Below are 14,497 nucleotides of genomic sequence, written 5' to 3' on the forward strand. Positions count from 1 at the left end.
TTTGTGTCAAAATTGTAAATTATTGTTTATATATATATTTTTTTTTTTTGCCATTTTGTTAGATTTACAAAATTGTTGTTGAACTGTAGCACTAAATTTTAAACTGTGATGAACATCTTAGGAACTAAGATTTATTTATTAAGAACTAGATTTATTTTGTAGAATAATTAAGGACTAACATAACAAACAATTTTAGGAAATCAAGATAAAGCGCCTGTACATGTGATTTTCACAAGTTTTGTATGTTATGTGCAAATTATCATTATCATTATCATTACCTCTGACAACTAGATATAATGATGCAAAAAAATTGTATAATTATAATTCTGTAAAAAAATCATAGTTTGTCTTGTTTCACAACCAAATAATAATTGAAGAACACGTACCTACAAGGCTTGGAGTAGCATGCAGCAGGAATGCATACAATTGGATTAACTTCATTGCCAAAAGTTGTAATAAGGTTTATCTATGGCCGCCCCTCTAACAATGGAAGGAAGCCTGTGCAAATGTCACTCCGACACTGTCACCTTAGGTATGTAATTTATTTGCAAAAATGTGATACAAGTGACGTATTGGGGACTTTATTAGTCGCTTGATAACTTTATGAAGGGAGGGCCATAATTTGGTTCAAAACTCTAGCTAAGTTTAGTAAAATAGTTTAATGTCTTTCAATTTCAAACTATATCCTGTATTATGTTAACAATGATTGCGTTCTTCTAAAATGCCAAGTGTACGATTTAGTATTAGTAGTGTATTATTAGAATATCGGTAGTGTATGCACTGTAGTAATATACATCTATACCTTGTAACTTTCAACTCGATTAATTTTTGAAAAATAGTTAGACGATTTCTTGAACTTGTAAGGTAACTGTCTCAGCCATGTGAGAAAAAAACATTTGTAAATTTAGATATATTGATCTTATAAAGATTATTAAATTTATGTTTTTCCTTTATACAGCTAATATTGAAGATATAGAGCGAAATAGAGCTAACTTGTTTGCATTAGGATGTGGTTAGGTGTAATGAAAATGAATATTTACAAGTATTTTGTGGGTTTAACGTTTATCTTTTCAATCAAGAATGAAAATTGGATTTTAGCATGTAGAATTTGATTCTTTGAGAAGAGAGTTCTATTTGATTGAAAAGAGCACCATATGTTTACCATCTGACAAACGGAAGGATTATATACTAAGAGGGTTCTACCTTTCTACCCAGTCAATTCAAGATGGCGGCTAAACATGCTAATGTTTAATGTTTCTAAACATAGCCTACCTCTACAGTACAAGCTCTCAACACTCTAAAACTAATTTGCTTCTAATGATTGTGTGCTTTTTGTGCCCTTAACATATCAGAGCTTGCAATGGGTGGGAATAAATTAATGTTTAACTACTATTTAGAAGCTAAAATCACATGTGAAAAAGACTAATTTACGGATTTTCAAAATTATTTTGTAAATACTTAAAGAAACAGTTACAAAGTTTCAGTTCATCCAGGGCATATTTTGGATCTTTGTGAATATTTTACAGTTTTTTTTAACTCAATAAACACTTTAATCATGCCACAAGGTTCTTTTTTGTAGGACCATGATAACAGCCGGCGGGTGGAACCCTATAAAATATTCTGATATACCGTATATATTCATATATTCATATTCATTAGAGATGGGGATGCCACCTATGAGCATATTTTAACACAAAAGGTATCCAACATACAAATTAGGAAGAAAATTATTGTCTTTTAGTTTTACCAATTTTTTATTTCTCATAGTCAGTCATCAGTAGATGGTCTCCTTTTTGTTTTTGAAGATCGCCCAAAAGGTTCACCTGGATTTGTCTCCAAAAAGTATGTTCCTCGAGCCCTAAAAATCAAAGAAAAATGTATAGAGGATTTATAACACAATTAAAATAAAGTGATAAGTTTGGTACAGTAGAGTCCTGATAGTCCGAAATGGTTGGGACCCATTTCGGATTAAGCTAAATGTTTACTAAAATATACAACGTTTAAGTTGGCTACAGAATTCTTCGACGAGGTACAACTAACTGTTTGTCACACAACAAAAACTGATGACAACAGCTGAGGAAAATAATGTTAAACAAATTTCTTTTTCGGTTTCGGATTAAGCAGACTTTCGGATTACGGATGTCATTATTCATTGGGACACTCCACTGTAGTTGTTTCAGAAATTGTTTTTTTTTTTACCATTTATTACGATCAGGATCAAAATGACTAGTCATCTTCTAATCACAAAGCAAGGACTATAATCACTTTGCATTCCCTTTAAGTTTACGTCCTTATAAAAGTGCATAATGAATCAAGAGAGATTCAATAGTAATGAAAGTGTTGCATAATATAGCCTAGCTGAATGCTGATACAAAAAGTAGTCTCACTTTCCGTTCTTGATGTCGTTTGCCATTAAAATGGCGTTGTCTGAATTCTCTTTGCATTTTCCGCTTGAGAAATCGCTCCAAGAATCACAAGGAATGGCTTTGAATCCGTTTCCCTTCTTCAGAGCTTCCTCGTAATAGTAGTAAGCCCTTCGGTGGCTACAAACAGCTGGAAAAAATACAAAATTAGATAAGGTAAATTTTTATATGCTAGTAATAATAAATAGGGTATTGTCCAAACATTATGAAAATAAATAAGCCAAGGCAGTCAAATTTAAGAGTGGTTTTAGACACAGTTCCTGCAAGCAGGCGACCACTGGGCAGACCGAGATTGCGGTGGTGGGACCAAGTCCGAAAAGACATGAGAAAAATTGATGCTACGGAAGAATTAATGGAAGACTGAGGAAGATGCCAAAAACCTGCTTAGGTTTGAGTGGCCAACCAGATAAGGTAAAGTAAGTAGGCCTAATAATAAATGTATAAAACTACTTGTACAATATCCGTAGTGAAACTAGTTACAAATATAGGGACTATGAAAGAATAACACTCTACTTGTAGTCGCTATCCCCCTTATGAAGCAAATTTGATTATTGTTTTATGGTTTGTCACTAATGGCCAATATCTAGTGTGTGTTTGGTTGTTTGCCATTAGTTTCTTGTTGTTTAACTAAATAAAACAATCTAATTGTTAATTGCTTTTCCTGAGCCATATTGTTACCAAGGAGTAAAGTACAAATTTTACCCTAAAACCTCTAAAACAAAAGTGAAATACTCAGTCTACACACATCAGAAAACTCAAATTTAACTAATGATATTTCAAAAGAGGTTTCAGTCTGACAAAGCATTTGGATGTTTTGATTGAATCAGTGCAATCGATGCAATTAATTAATTGTAATCTTTAGTTTACTTTTGTAACTATAATGTCCAACAAATCAGAAGTTAGATTATAATAGAGTTAATGATGTTTATTTTAGTCGTTTAAATGGCATCTAGCCTTTATTGTGAATTGAAATGAATAACACTTTTCTTTGCTGAAATTTACAATAACGATTCTACAAGTTCTGTCGCTATTTCTAAGAGAATCAATCTGTCATATGCTCCAATCAATTAGATCAAATCGAATTAACTTAAAACATTAATTGTAAATCCAAATTAAACACTCATAAACTGCTAACCTGCATAATCCAGAGTGCAGCCGGGTTGTGGCCATGATCCTCCGTTAGGGTAGAAGTCTCGATGTCCGAGGGCTTTCTGGAAAGCGAGATATCCACCCGATGTGTGAACAACTTCCACGTCATCAGCGTCAGATGAAGCCAGCATGTCATCAGGGCCAGCAGTCTTAAACAACACCTGTGCAGGGTCTAGAGCTGCAACAAGTCATAAGTCACTGTAGACATTTAATAACATATGGTTAACACGTTGACTGCTAATAAAATGATATAAACATCTTTTAGGCAGACCTGTAATTTATTGTTGTGAAATTTATATTGAATATCAATACAGAATACTTATTCAGTGTCAAGACAAATATATATACATAAACTCAGCAGGAAGTGACCTCATTAAATTATGGGATCCCAGTCACCAAGCACCAAGTAACTTTCCCCCATGAGGCACACCGATTTTCTATGAGCCCTGATGAAGTCATTCACTAATTCACCCTTAACCAAATAACTCTAAAATGTGCCATACTAACTATTACAAAATTAATTCAATTAACTACTATAGTACAAGAAAAAACACACGCTTTGCCCCTTACACACACATAAATATAAGGTTGTGGTTGACATACAACAGATCCCGCTAGTGTACAACGGATTACACAACGCAAACTGAGAACAATATTTCTCCACACGTACAAAATATCACCCTCCTTTGACCGAGCCTGAGCTTACACTGAGCTCTTGTTGTTAGGTGGATTGTTTGGGAAGCGGGCGTCCCATGCCATGGGCAGTGGGACCGTGATGAGAAGCCTGTGGTCCATACGCAGTCAAAAAGTATTTAATCTACAATAGATAAATATGTAGATCATTATCAAAATTATTGGAACTGCTCTGTTCCAAGCTCTTCCGTTTGTATTAAGTTTTAGTTAAGTGGATATTGTTTCCATAAGTCTTGTTATTTTATTTTTCTCTTTTTTATGGTCTAATGCTTAGAAAATTACTTTTTCCCAATTGCAAGCTAACTATTGGAATAGATTTAAAGAGGGTTAAAAAGCTTTGAAGTATACCACGCATCTCCTTGCTAACTTGCTTATTCCAATGTCAACTTTGAATGCAATGTGTTCCAGATCATTCTTCTAACAACCATGAACCAGTAGTGTACTTGTAAAATGGTCAATCTATATATTTAATACGCGACATGAAACTTTTTGAACAATAAGACTCTTTTTTTTAAGATTTAACCCCACATACCAAAATGTTCGTCTAGGTGTGTAGATGTGCAAACTGGCTTTGGATTTTCAAAATATATCTTTTAAAGGGCGTGGGCTGCCCTCAAAGTTCCTTCCATAAGGATAACATAGTGATTGATTTGAATGTTATTGTATTCTAAAACAGATGTCAATACATTAGTAAAAAAAAATAAATCCCAGCTGTTTTGTTTGGTTTTGAAAAATTCTCAGCAGCATTCACTTGGCGAGATGGTATTAAAATGTCAGAAATGTGGTGCGCTACATTTTAAAGAAGAACAAAGAAGACGAGGCGAAGGATTTTCATCCGGCTGCCATAAAGAAAAGTGAATCCACCACCATACCGAGAAATCTATTATATCCAGAGCCTACTTAATATAGCAAATCAATTGAGCAGAAACTACAAAGAGAACATTAGATCGTACAACTCTGCGCTCGCAATGGTCAGCACTCGAGCTAAAATTGAAGAACATAACGGTGGAGGGCCTTTCATGTATAAGGTGCACGACACAATTTATCACTCAATTGGCACCTTTCAACCGTCAGAAGGGGAGCATCCCACATGTGCCCAAATTTATGTCTACGGACGTTGAAACCGCTGTTCAAGAAAGAATGCTAAACAAAGCTAATCGCTCTTGCAGCACTGAACTCAGGGACATTTTGACTCAACATTTTGTTGATATTAATCCATACGCGCAAGTTTTCAGCACGATGAGCTTCGTCCTGCAAAATACTCCTACTGAACAGCAAAAAGAACTTAGAATACATATAGCCAACGATCGAGCTCAAGACCAACGCCGATACAACAACGCAACTTCTAAAGACGTTGCTATAATATCCTAATTTATTATTCGTGCGAATTCGCACGGGTTCAACTAGTACTTTTTATTTTGACTCTTGGGAATAGCATTAGGACGTTCAGAAAACATTATTTACAAAATAGAAATGCGTTACTGAGCCCCCACACTGCTTATAATAAATTTTGTAAATTATTATTGAAATTTTGCAAACAATTTAACTCTCCAAACAAAAACCAACACTCTAACAAAAGTAATCAATTACCTAACACGCTCATAAATAGATACTGTATTTCCAAATTCCTCTATTACAAAAATTCTAAAGTTTCAAACCAACAAGGTTTAACTGTACAATGCTTCTCCTTCTAAAACCATCGTAGCAACTTATAAAACAAATATTTTCTACATTCGTTGGCTTGAACGACAGGTGTTGTCACTGAATTTTCGGTCTTCTGGCGAGAGACTGTTTCAGTTTGGCCACTGAGGATGCTGCGATTATAGAATTGGCGAAATGTCTGGTTTTGTAAATCGTGTAAATACACGACCTCTACTCAGTTTTAGGCTCCAAATTTTTCTTTTCAACTATGAACAGCAAGCTATTCCTATTTTTACTTAAGCCCAATCCATCAAAATTATCAACAATAAGACAAAATACTGTATTGCACTCTCAGAATTAGCAATATTCAAAGAATAAATTCAACCCCATAGTAACAATACTCATTTTCCACCATTTTTGTAATATCTTTTAACTCTGAAGAACCAAAGAGCTTTTGAAATCAGACAATTTCACATACCTGTGATTTTCTTGATCTTGCCGCTACGGACGTTTTTACCAGTCAGTCCCACGACATGCGCGCCCAGACTGAACCCAACGAGATGGAAGTCCTGCATGTCTGCGCCTGTCGAGCGTGACAAGTGATCCAACATGGCCGCCGTGTGACGCCCCACCACAGCTGTGTTGCGTGCGGCTGTACGGTACCACGGCGTAGCGGCCATCTGGCCCCAGTCTACCCAGAACACATTGTAGTCCCCACGAGCGAGGAAAGCTGTACAGATTTCAGAAAACAATTTTACTTTCATTTACCAACAATAATATATTAAGTGTGTGAAGGTTAATTAGTATTATGAAAGCTATCTTTATAAAATTTAAACTTTATTGAAAGTTTTTGAGTTAAGCTGACTTTATTGATAAAATGGTAGTGGACGTTTTATGAAATTAAAAATGTTCAATTATATTGATTGTTATAGTTGTCATTTAATTGTTTTTTGTAAAGGAACTGACTTAATCCTGATTTTGTTACTTTAATTCTAACACTGAATGTTTTTCCTTTAGCATCATCAATTGTAACCCAATGACAAAAGGGGAGTGACTGAAGACAAAAAACTTGATGTGGAGCGTCGACAATGAACGATTCAAACACTATTTGATTTTTCTAAAGCATTTGACTGTGTTCATCATGACTTGCTGGTTTGGAAATTACGGGTCATAGGGTTTTCCCATAATTCTCTTAGATGGCTGAGATCTTTTATGTCAGATAGGCAGCAATGTGTGGAGATTGGTGACAGGAGATCGACTGGGTGACTGTTACATGTGGTGTGCCTCAAGGGTCAATCCTTGGGCCTCTGCTCTTCGTACTGTACGTCAATGACATAAACTTTACCTTGGTTAACTGTAAACACCACATGTACGCTGACGACTTAAAAACAACGAAAACGACTGTGTCAGAAGGATCAATAAAGAGGTCAACCAAATTGTTACTTGGACTGAGAATCATGGACTATAAATCTCGAAAAGACGAAACCGATTGTCATTAGCCATTCTCGACTTCGACCTTCAATTGACTTAGACTCTATAAACCCAATCACATTTAGTGGCAAAGCACTTCCATACTACGGCAATGTCAAGAATCTTGGTATATCTTTCAACTCTTCATTTTTTACTTGGGACATAGCAGTTACGGACACACGAAAAATGGTTTTTACCTCCATAAATTCATTGAAAAGATTACAGAATTTTTACCACAACACACAACAACATTTTATCAAATCACTTGTACTAACCCCACTTCAGTTACTGCAACTCATTTATCAATGACTTGACTGTGACTCAGGCGGGTATGCTCCAGCGGTCACAGAATTATTGTTTAAAATTTGTCTATTGTCTGCGACATGTGGATCTTATCACGCCATACTACCTTGTGGCACACATCCTGAAATTAAATGATCAAAGATTCATTAAAATTTTGTCATTGGCTTTTTCAATTTTGAAAACAGGCTCCCCAAAATATTTCAAATCCCATTTTAAATTTGTGTCCCAGAGTAGTTCACGAATGTCTCGTTCTTCTTCGATGTGAATCACATTGCGTGTACCTCATCATGTGACCCAGAGCGCCCTGGGCGCCGCGGTCAGGGGGGCGCCGCGGCAAAATTAATGCAACAAATTTAAAAAAGTTAGATGCACATATCGTATTTTGGAAAGTTATGTATAACCACGAATACTAGTTCTATTATTCGTGTGTGTATCTGAATGTTGAATATTATGTTGTATGCCTTTATTGAAAAAATACATATTATTTGATACCAATCACTTTATAATTTGCAATGTTTTCCAAATTAAATATCAATATATTATTGAATTAAATTTAGTAATAATAGCCTAAACAATCAACTCCACTGTGGAGTTGAAGGCTCTGGCCCAACTTAATTATCTTAATATATTGCAATGTTTTAATTATCTTAATATTGCGGTTCGCAGTGTTGCTCTGTACATGTAGCTGCCGTATTCTATTTTTAATTCGCCCGACCGGCCGACGGTCGACCTTGAGAACCACCCCTACCCCAATCACTCCTTTCTCCTACGGCAGTCTCAGCTGAGCTGCCAGCTTAGTTTGATGAGTGATTAAGAGTTATTTGTACATTTAATGTTTAGGATCTCATATCTAAATGTGATAACGTGGTTTTCTTTTATTCTGTATAAACATTCTATTCAGAGTAGGTTTGGTTTGAGGTTTTGCATACATTTCATTTATTTCAATTTGCTCTGTATTAATTAATAACACATACAGTATAGTATTTTTTATACATTTTAACATTTTCTTACATTAATTGGGATTTGGTTATCATCAATAAAAAGTGATTTTCATAGAAAATTTAAGTAATTTATCCCTAATAATCAACCCCCAGATTCCTGACTCTAGTATTTTTGTAAGGTGATTCAATCCCTTTAGGTGTCTGTTTTTGGGGATTAAAACAAAGATAGCGACATCATCACTCATTCTGAGTTTTGGGGGGGGGGGCCTGGCAACATCCCGCCCCGGGCGCCAAAAACCACGCGACGGTCCTGATGTGACCTCCTTTGTAATATTATTTCTTTATATTTATGAATGTCAGGTTAAGTGTAAGAAAGGGTCATGTGGCCATAACTTTGCCTGCGAAAATAAAAAAAAATTCATTTCAAAGGCATTTGGGTCAAGAATAAATCTTGCTTGGAATCATATTTGAACACGAGCACTATAACCTCTTGACTTCGCTGACAACATATTCCTGCTGCCAATGTATTACTGGTATCTAATTATTTTAAGGCTTGATATTGGACTGGCTACTGTGGTTACTATATCTATATATTTGCAAACAAATATCCTAAATCAATGATTTACTATGTAATTAGTTACTTTTCCCTGGTTAAATATTCATTATAAATAGGACAGATTTTGAGAGGAGCTCATATCTGTACAGGACTAGCTTCACTATATCTTATTTAGATAGACAGATACATAAACTGAAATTGCTCAAGTAACTTAAATAGGCCTACATTGAAATATTATGTAGTCACTAATTACTTTGTTGGTTACGGTTCCTTTTTAGTAGTTGCCAAAGTGCCTTTCCAAGTTGCACTTGCTGGGAGGATGACAACTTCAGTTTTGGTTATTTTTAAAATACCTCCAACAAAAATCAGGAGTAAAAGTAAAATACTGTTGATGATTCCATTTGAGTAAGATAAGTATCATCCAAAAGTAAGACTCGACATTACATTATAGAGCAGTATAGTACTCATAAATGATCCTGAGTAATGAAACCGCTGATCTTAGTCAGTAACAAAGCTACACAGGTCATCAGACACCATTCTACACTCATCCTTCACTCATATTTGGGTTAAAACACGCACCTAGGTGGCGTCCCCTCAATGGTTGATAATTAATCATAATAATTATAGCTACCAATAAAAACTTAAATATCACAAAAACGTACCATCTCTCAAAATGGGAAACATGAGTGAGTTCTCTCCACTGTCTCCAAACCCGTGGACCAAGAGCTTGGACTTCCGTTGTGGCTTGAAGTACTTGAACACCGGGAGGCACGAGTCATTCATGGATCTTCTCTCAGCCCTTGTCGGGTTGTCCCTGCAACCCAAGCTACAAGTTAGTACATTCCAGCTATCCTTATTCTCACTCCAGAGACAAGATATTTCCAAAAAGAATCTGAATGTATTTTACTCAAAGTAAGGATTTGTGATATACCTGATGGCTTTGTAAATCAAAATTTAGAAGAAATAATATGTACGTATGAACCATTGACGATCTAAGCTTCACCTGTTGTAATAGAGGAGTGCTGAAGTAATTGATACACAGTTAATTGAAAAAACTCAGACAGTGAAATAATATTAAAAACTACCTTTGCTTAGACCTATTAGGTGGGTTGCCTTGTCTTCACAAAGCTGATTTAGATTAGGATATAGTTTTTACAACAGGACTGATTTTTATGTGAATGATTTAATTTGTTATAGTAGTTATCAGATTCAATGATAAGTACAAGATAAGATCTTGGGATGATTCAGATATTGTTAACCACTATCCATTTTGTTAAGGGATTGTTCTAAACTAGCTGTTCTTGCAAAATTATATTATATAGCAGCAATTAATTGATGCTGAATGGAAAATGACAACTGGGACTGAATCAATCTCACTTTGGACTCAACCTCACTTGATCGTCCCAGAGGAACCATTGAATTTGTAGACGATCATGACCCCTTTGCTACCCAGTTAGTTATATTTTGGATATTGATTTTCAACTCTTACCAATTGCTAAATAATAAGATTATATTTAGATATTATTTCTATTTGTAAAATTTTGAATCTTTTCAACAACCATAATGTTTATTTCCAGCCATAAAGAATTGATTGTGTCCTCTAACCTCGTGTACAGATAGAAGTTGACACTGTCAACCCCAGCCGAGTTGCGAGGTTCGACCCCAGACAAGATGGCCACCTGGACGTTGCCTTGACCATCTGGCATCAACATCCATTCTACATCCTCTCCATCAGTAACTGGCATCTGGTTGTCCACCACCTCGTAACCTCGTGACAGAGTTGAATAACCATTGATTATATTATGGATGCAAGGTAAAAGCATGAACAAGATGAGAAGCGATTTCAGCAAGTCAAGTACCAAAACGTACCTGCTGGAATCGCCCCTTGCATTCATGACCATGACGCAAACTACTTTTTTTGAAAATTTTCCTATGTGACTAATGAGCCGAATTCAATGTTTCAGGTTTCAAAAAGACTGTTCTTTTTTGATTAAATTTTCGGTTTTGGATAACATTTAAAAAATTTCAAATTGTTTTACCCTGAAAGGCCTCAGTTGCTCTCAGAGTTTTGGAGGACCAATACTGTGATCTAAAGACAGGATGCGGTAACTAGAAGAGCTTTAACACAACCTTTAATTCACATATTAATATATTACTAGTGGTCGTCCAGTAGTCGAAAACTCGACCAAAAACATGTAATCTACACGTATTGACTATTGGATAATGAAGTAGACATCCCATCTCTATGGACCAGCTGTCGCAATTTTGTTTTTATAAAAAAAAAACATGTACTGTACCGGTACTGTAGTTCTGTGAGCCATTCACCGAAAGCATGACTTAAATTCTATTTTCTACCTAACTTTTTGTTCCTGAAAAAGTTGATGGGCCATAACAAATTAATATAGCTCATTCAAAATGTTTTCTATCTTTTTCACCCCACGCTGTAAATGAAACATGTGATTGGAATTTCTTTCATTTGTTTTGATTTTCTGTTTACATTTCGTTGTTATTTAGTCACCAGCATGGCAACCCATATAGCCCATGTTAAATTTTTAAAATTTCAAATTAATTTTTTGTGCTTATATTTGAGCCTATTTTAATTTTTAAAGGGATTCTGCACTCCTACAGGAAAATATCTTTCTAACGGTATGCTTAGATTTTCCCTGCGTTACACACGAGCTGAGAAAAAAGGTTTTAAAGAAACATGCTTGCCTATTAATATATAGACTAGTGGTCGTCCTGTGGTCGAAACTCGACCAAAAATAATTAATGTACAGACTTCTCTATTTTCCCCCCATACTGTAAATAAAACATGTGATTGGAATTTCTTCTATTTGTTTTGATTTTCTGTTTACATTTTGTTGTTATTTCGTCACCATCATGGCAACCCATATGGTCCATGTTAATTTTTTGAAGTTTTCAAATTAATTTTTTGTGCTTATTTATTAGCCTATTTTAATTTTTAAAGGCATTCTGCACATCTACAGGAAAATACCTTTCCAACAGTATGCGTAGATTTTCCCTGCGATGCACACGAGCTGAGAAAAAAGGTTTTAAAGAAACATGCTTGCCTATTAATATATAGATAGAAGATTACTGTAAATAAAACATGTGATTGGAATTTCTTCTATTTGTTTTGATTTTCTGTTTACATTTTGTTGTTATTTCGTCACCATCATGGCAACCCATATGGTCCATGTTAATTTTTTGAAGTTTTCAAATTAATTTTTTGTGCTTATTTATTAGCCTATTTTAATTTTTAAAGGCATTCTGCACATCTACAGGAAAATACCTTTCCAACAGTATGCGTAGATTTTCCCTGCGATGCACACGAGCTGAGAAAAAAGGTTTTAAAGAAACATGCTTGCCTATTAATATATAGATAGATAGATAGATAGATAGATTTTGGGTTTAGCTGGCTGTGTAGAGACTAGAGAGTGTATAGTGAACAGAGTAACGCCCTTGAAATCTCTAAAACCAAATAAATAAGAATAAAGCTGAAGGAATACCATCTGATTTGAGTTTTCGAAAGAATGCCATTGCCTGGACCAATAGGTTTGTAGTTGGTGAGATTCCGGTGGGGCACACGGGAGGGACTAAGGCTAACATATCTTGTAGTGTCAGCGTTCGCCGCTAGAACTGCTAAGTTGAAATAATTTAAATTAATTTTTTTTTTAGTTATAAAATTAACTTTTTAATTATAAAATATTGTTTCAAAATTATAAAATAAATTTTTAATTTTTAAAATTAAACTGTCATAACATAACCTAACCAACCAGACTTGCTGATAATATAAAAACTATATAAGATAAAAATCTAATTAATAATTACTTATAATTTTTAATTAATTATAAAATTAATTTTAAAATGTAGTATTATAAAATTAAACTGTCATAACCTAACCTAACCAACCAAACTTGCTGATATGAAAAATTTGTTGACAAAAAGTCAGTGCTACCAGCGGGATTCGAACCCGGGACCTCCTGCACACCAATCCGATACGCTACCAACTATGCCACGAACGCCGCTGAAATCACATCGTTTCGTAACGGTAATCGTGTCGCCTCAAGAGAAGACATTACCCACTAGAGATATGACGTCACTACACCTTTAGCCTTAGTCCCTTCCGTGTGCCCATTCCGGTGAGATTCCACACAATGGTAAAATCAACATTAGAACCTGACAGGGCATAAAGCATTTCCCCATTGTAAAAAAATCATCAGATTTTTTATGTCAACTTTTTATTGGATTATCATTACCAATAAATGTTTGGAAAGTGTTACCCTGAGTGATGTAAATACACTTTGTACTTTATTGTTTTTAAATTTATGTTATGGGATTGGGAATATATTTATTTGTGAATTCAGTCCTTAGCTGTTTAAAATAGGAAAGACACAAACATCTGCAGCTCTCCCTACCTCATATGGTACTTTGCCTCGCCATCACTTTGCCTCTAGACAACAATAATACAGACAGATTTTACACAGTGTTTGTTGGTAATTGGTTTGGACAACAATATAAAATCTGGCAGATGAGATAATGCTTTCAAAGGTTTTTTTTTCAGAAGTGTTTAGAATATAAATTGTAAAAACTTTGTAGTCTGATCAATTTAGAAACCAAAATAAAAAAAAAAAAATCAATTTAGAAAATTTAGAATCAATTTTAGAAACTCAACCAACTAGTTAAAAGTTAAAAGCTAAGTACATTTTTACAGATGTATCAACACTGTGATTTACTACTTAAAAAGAAAACATGATTCTGTTGGAATAGTTTTTGTACGGTACTGCAACAGGTGTAACAAACTTACCTGATTAGGCAGAGTCTCGGTGACAACAGACTAAAATATTTGCTAAACTCAGGAGATTTTCCTGCTCTTGTGGAAGGTCACCAAAAACATAATACATTGTAACTGTGTTTTATATATTTTAACTGCTTAATTGATTCAACAATTTTGATCTTAAAGTAGTAAGGGTTATCAGCAATAACTGATGATAATAAAGATCATCTCATCAAACACTTACCCTCACACCAGTAATCCAAATATATGAGCACCAAACAATAGAAACCTGTCAAGAGACGTTTCATCCTGTCCTAACTTGACATGCTAACATATACTGTTTATATAGGCCAGTATGTTGTCTATCTGAAGGTGAGTGCCCCCCATTGCTGCATATCTATCAGCACAAAGTGCCTGTCACACTAATAAATTGTGTACATGACTTACAATGTGTTAACTATCGTATCAGACCATTTAGGCCTTGTACCTAGGCTTATTCATGCATGATACTTCAATGAGCTAATTTATAGTCAAAAGTGTGTTG

The 14,497-nt window shown here is 34.9% G+C and overlaps 1 protein-coding gene across 1 annotated transcript; it reads right to left on the bottom strand.

The window, feature by feature from the left end:
• Positions 1-1,766: 1,766 nt before the first annotated feature.
• Positions 1,767-10,925, bottom strand: LOC128987670 (lipase member H-A-like). The gene is made up of 6 exons (XM_054408646.1): positions 10,782-10,925; positions 9,839-9,990; positions 6,385-6,636; positions 3,559-3,750; positions 2,388-2,553; positions 1,767-1,858 (listed from the first exon to the last, which is right to left on the bottom strand). Exons 1-6 carry the CDS (start codon positions 10,919-10,921, stop codon positions 1,768-1,770), a joined length of 993 nt encoding a protein of 330 aa, XP_054264621.1. The 5' UTR covers positions 10,922-10,925; the 3' UTR covers position 1,767.
• Between the last annotated feature and the right edge of the window lie 3,572 nt (positions 10,926-14,497).

The sequence above is a fragment of the Macrosteles quadrilineatus genome, unplaced genomic scaffold (genome assembly GCF_028750875.1).
Source record: "Macrosteles quadrilineatus isolate MER2022 unplaced genomic scaffold, UCM_ALF_1.0 Scaffold_2__2_contigs__length_208266976, whole genome shotgun sequence".
NCBI lineage: Eukaryota > Metazoa > Arthropoda > Insecta > Hemiptera > Cicadellidae > Macrosteles > Macrosteles quadrilineatus.

Coding starts and splice junctions, on each gene's coding strand:
- LOC128987670 (XM_054408646.1), bottom strand. CDS start 10,921: ATGCCAGTTACTGATGGAGAGGATGTAGAATGGATGTTGATGCCAGAT. Junction 6,637..9,838: donor GTTTCCCATTTTGAGAGATG/GTACGTTTTTGT, acceptor AAATCTGTACAG/CTTTCCTCGCTCGTGGGGAC. Junction 2,554..3,558: donor CTGCACTCTGGATTATGCAG/GTTAGCAGTTTA, acceptor TATTTTTTCCAG/CTGTTTGTAGCCACCGAAGG.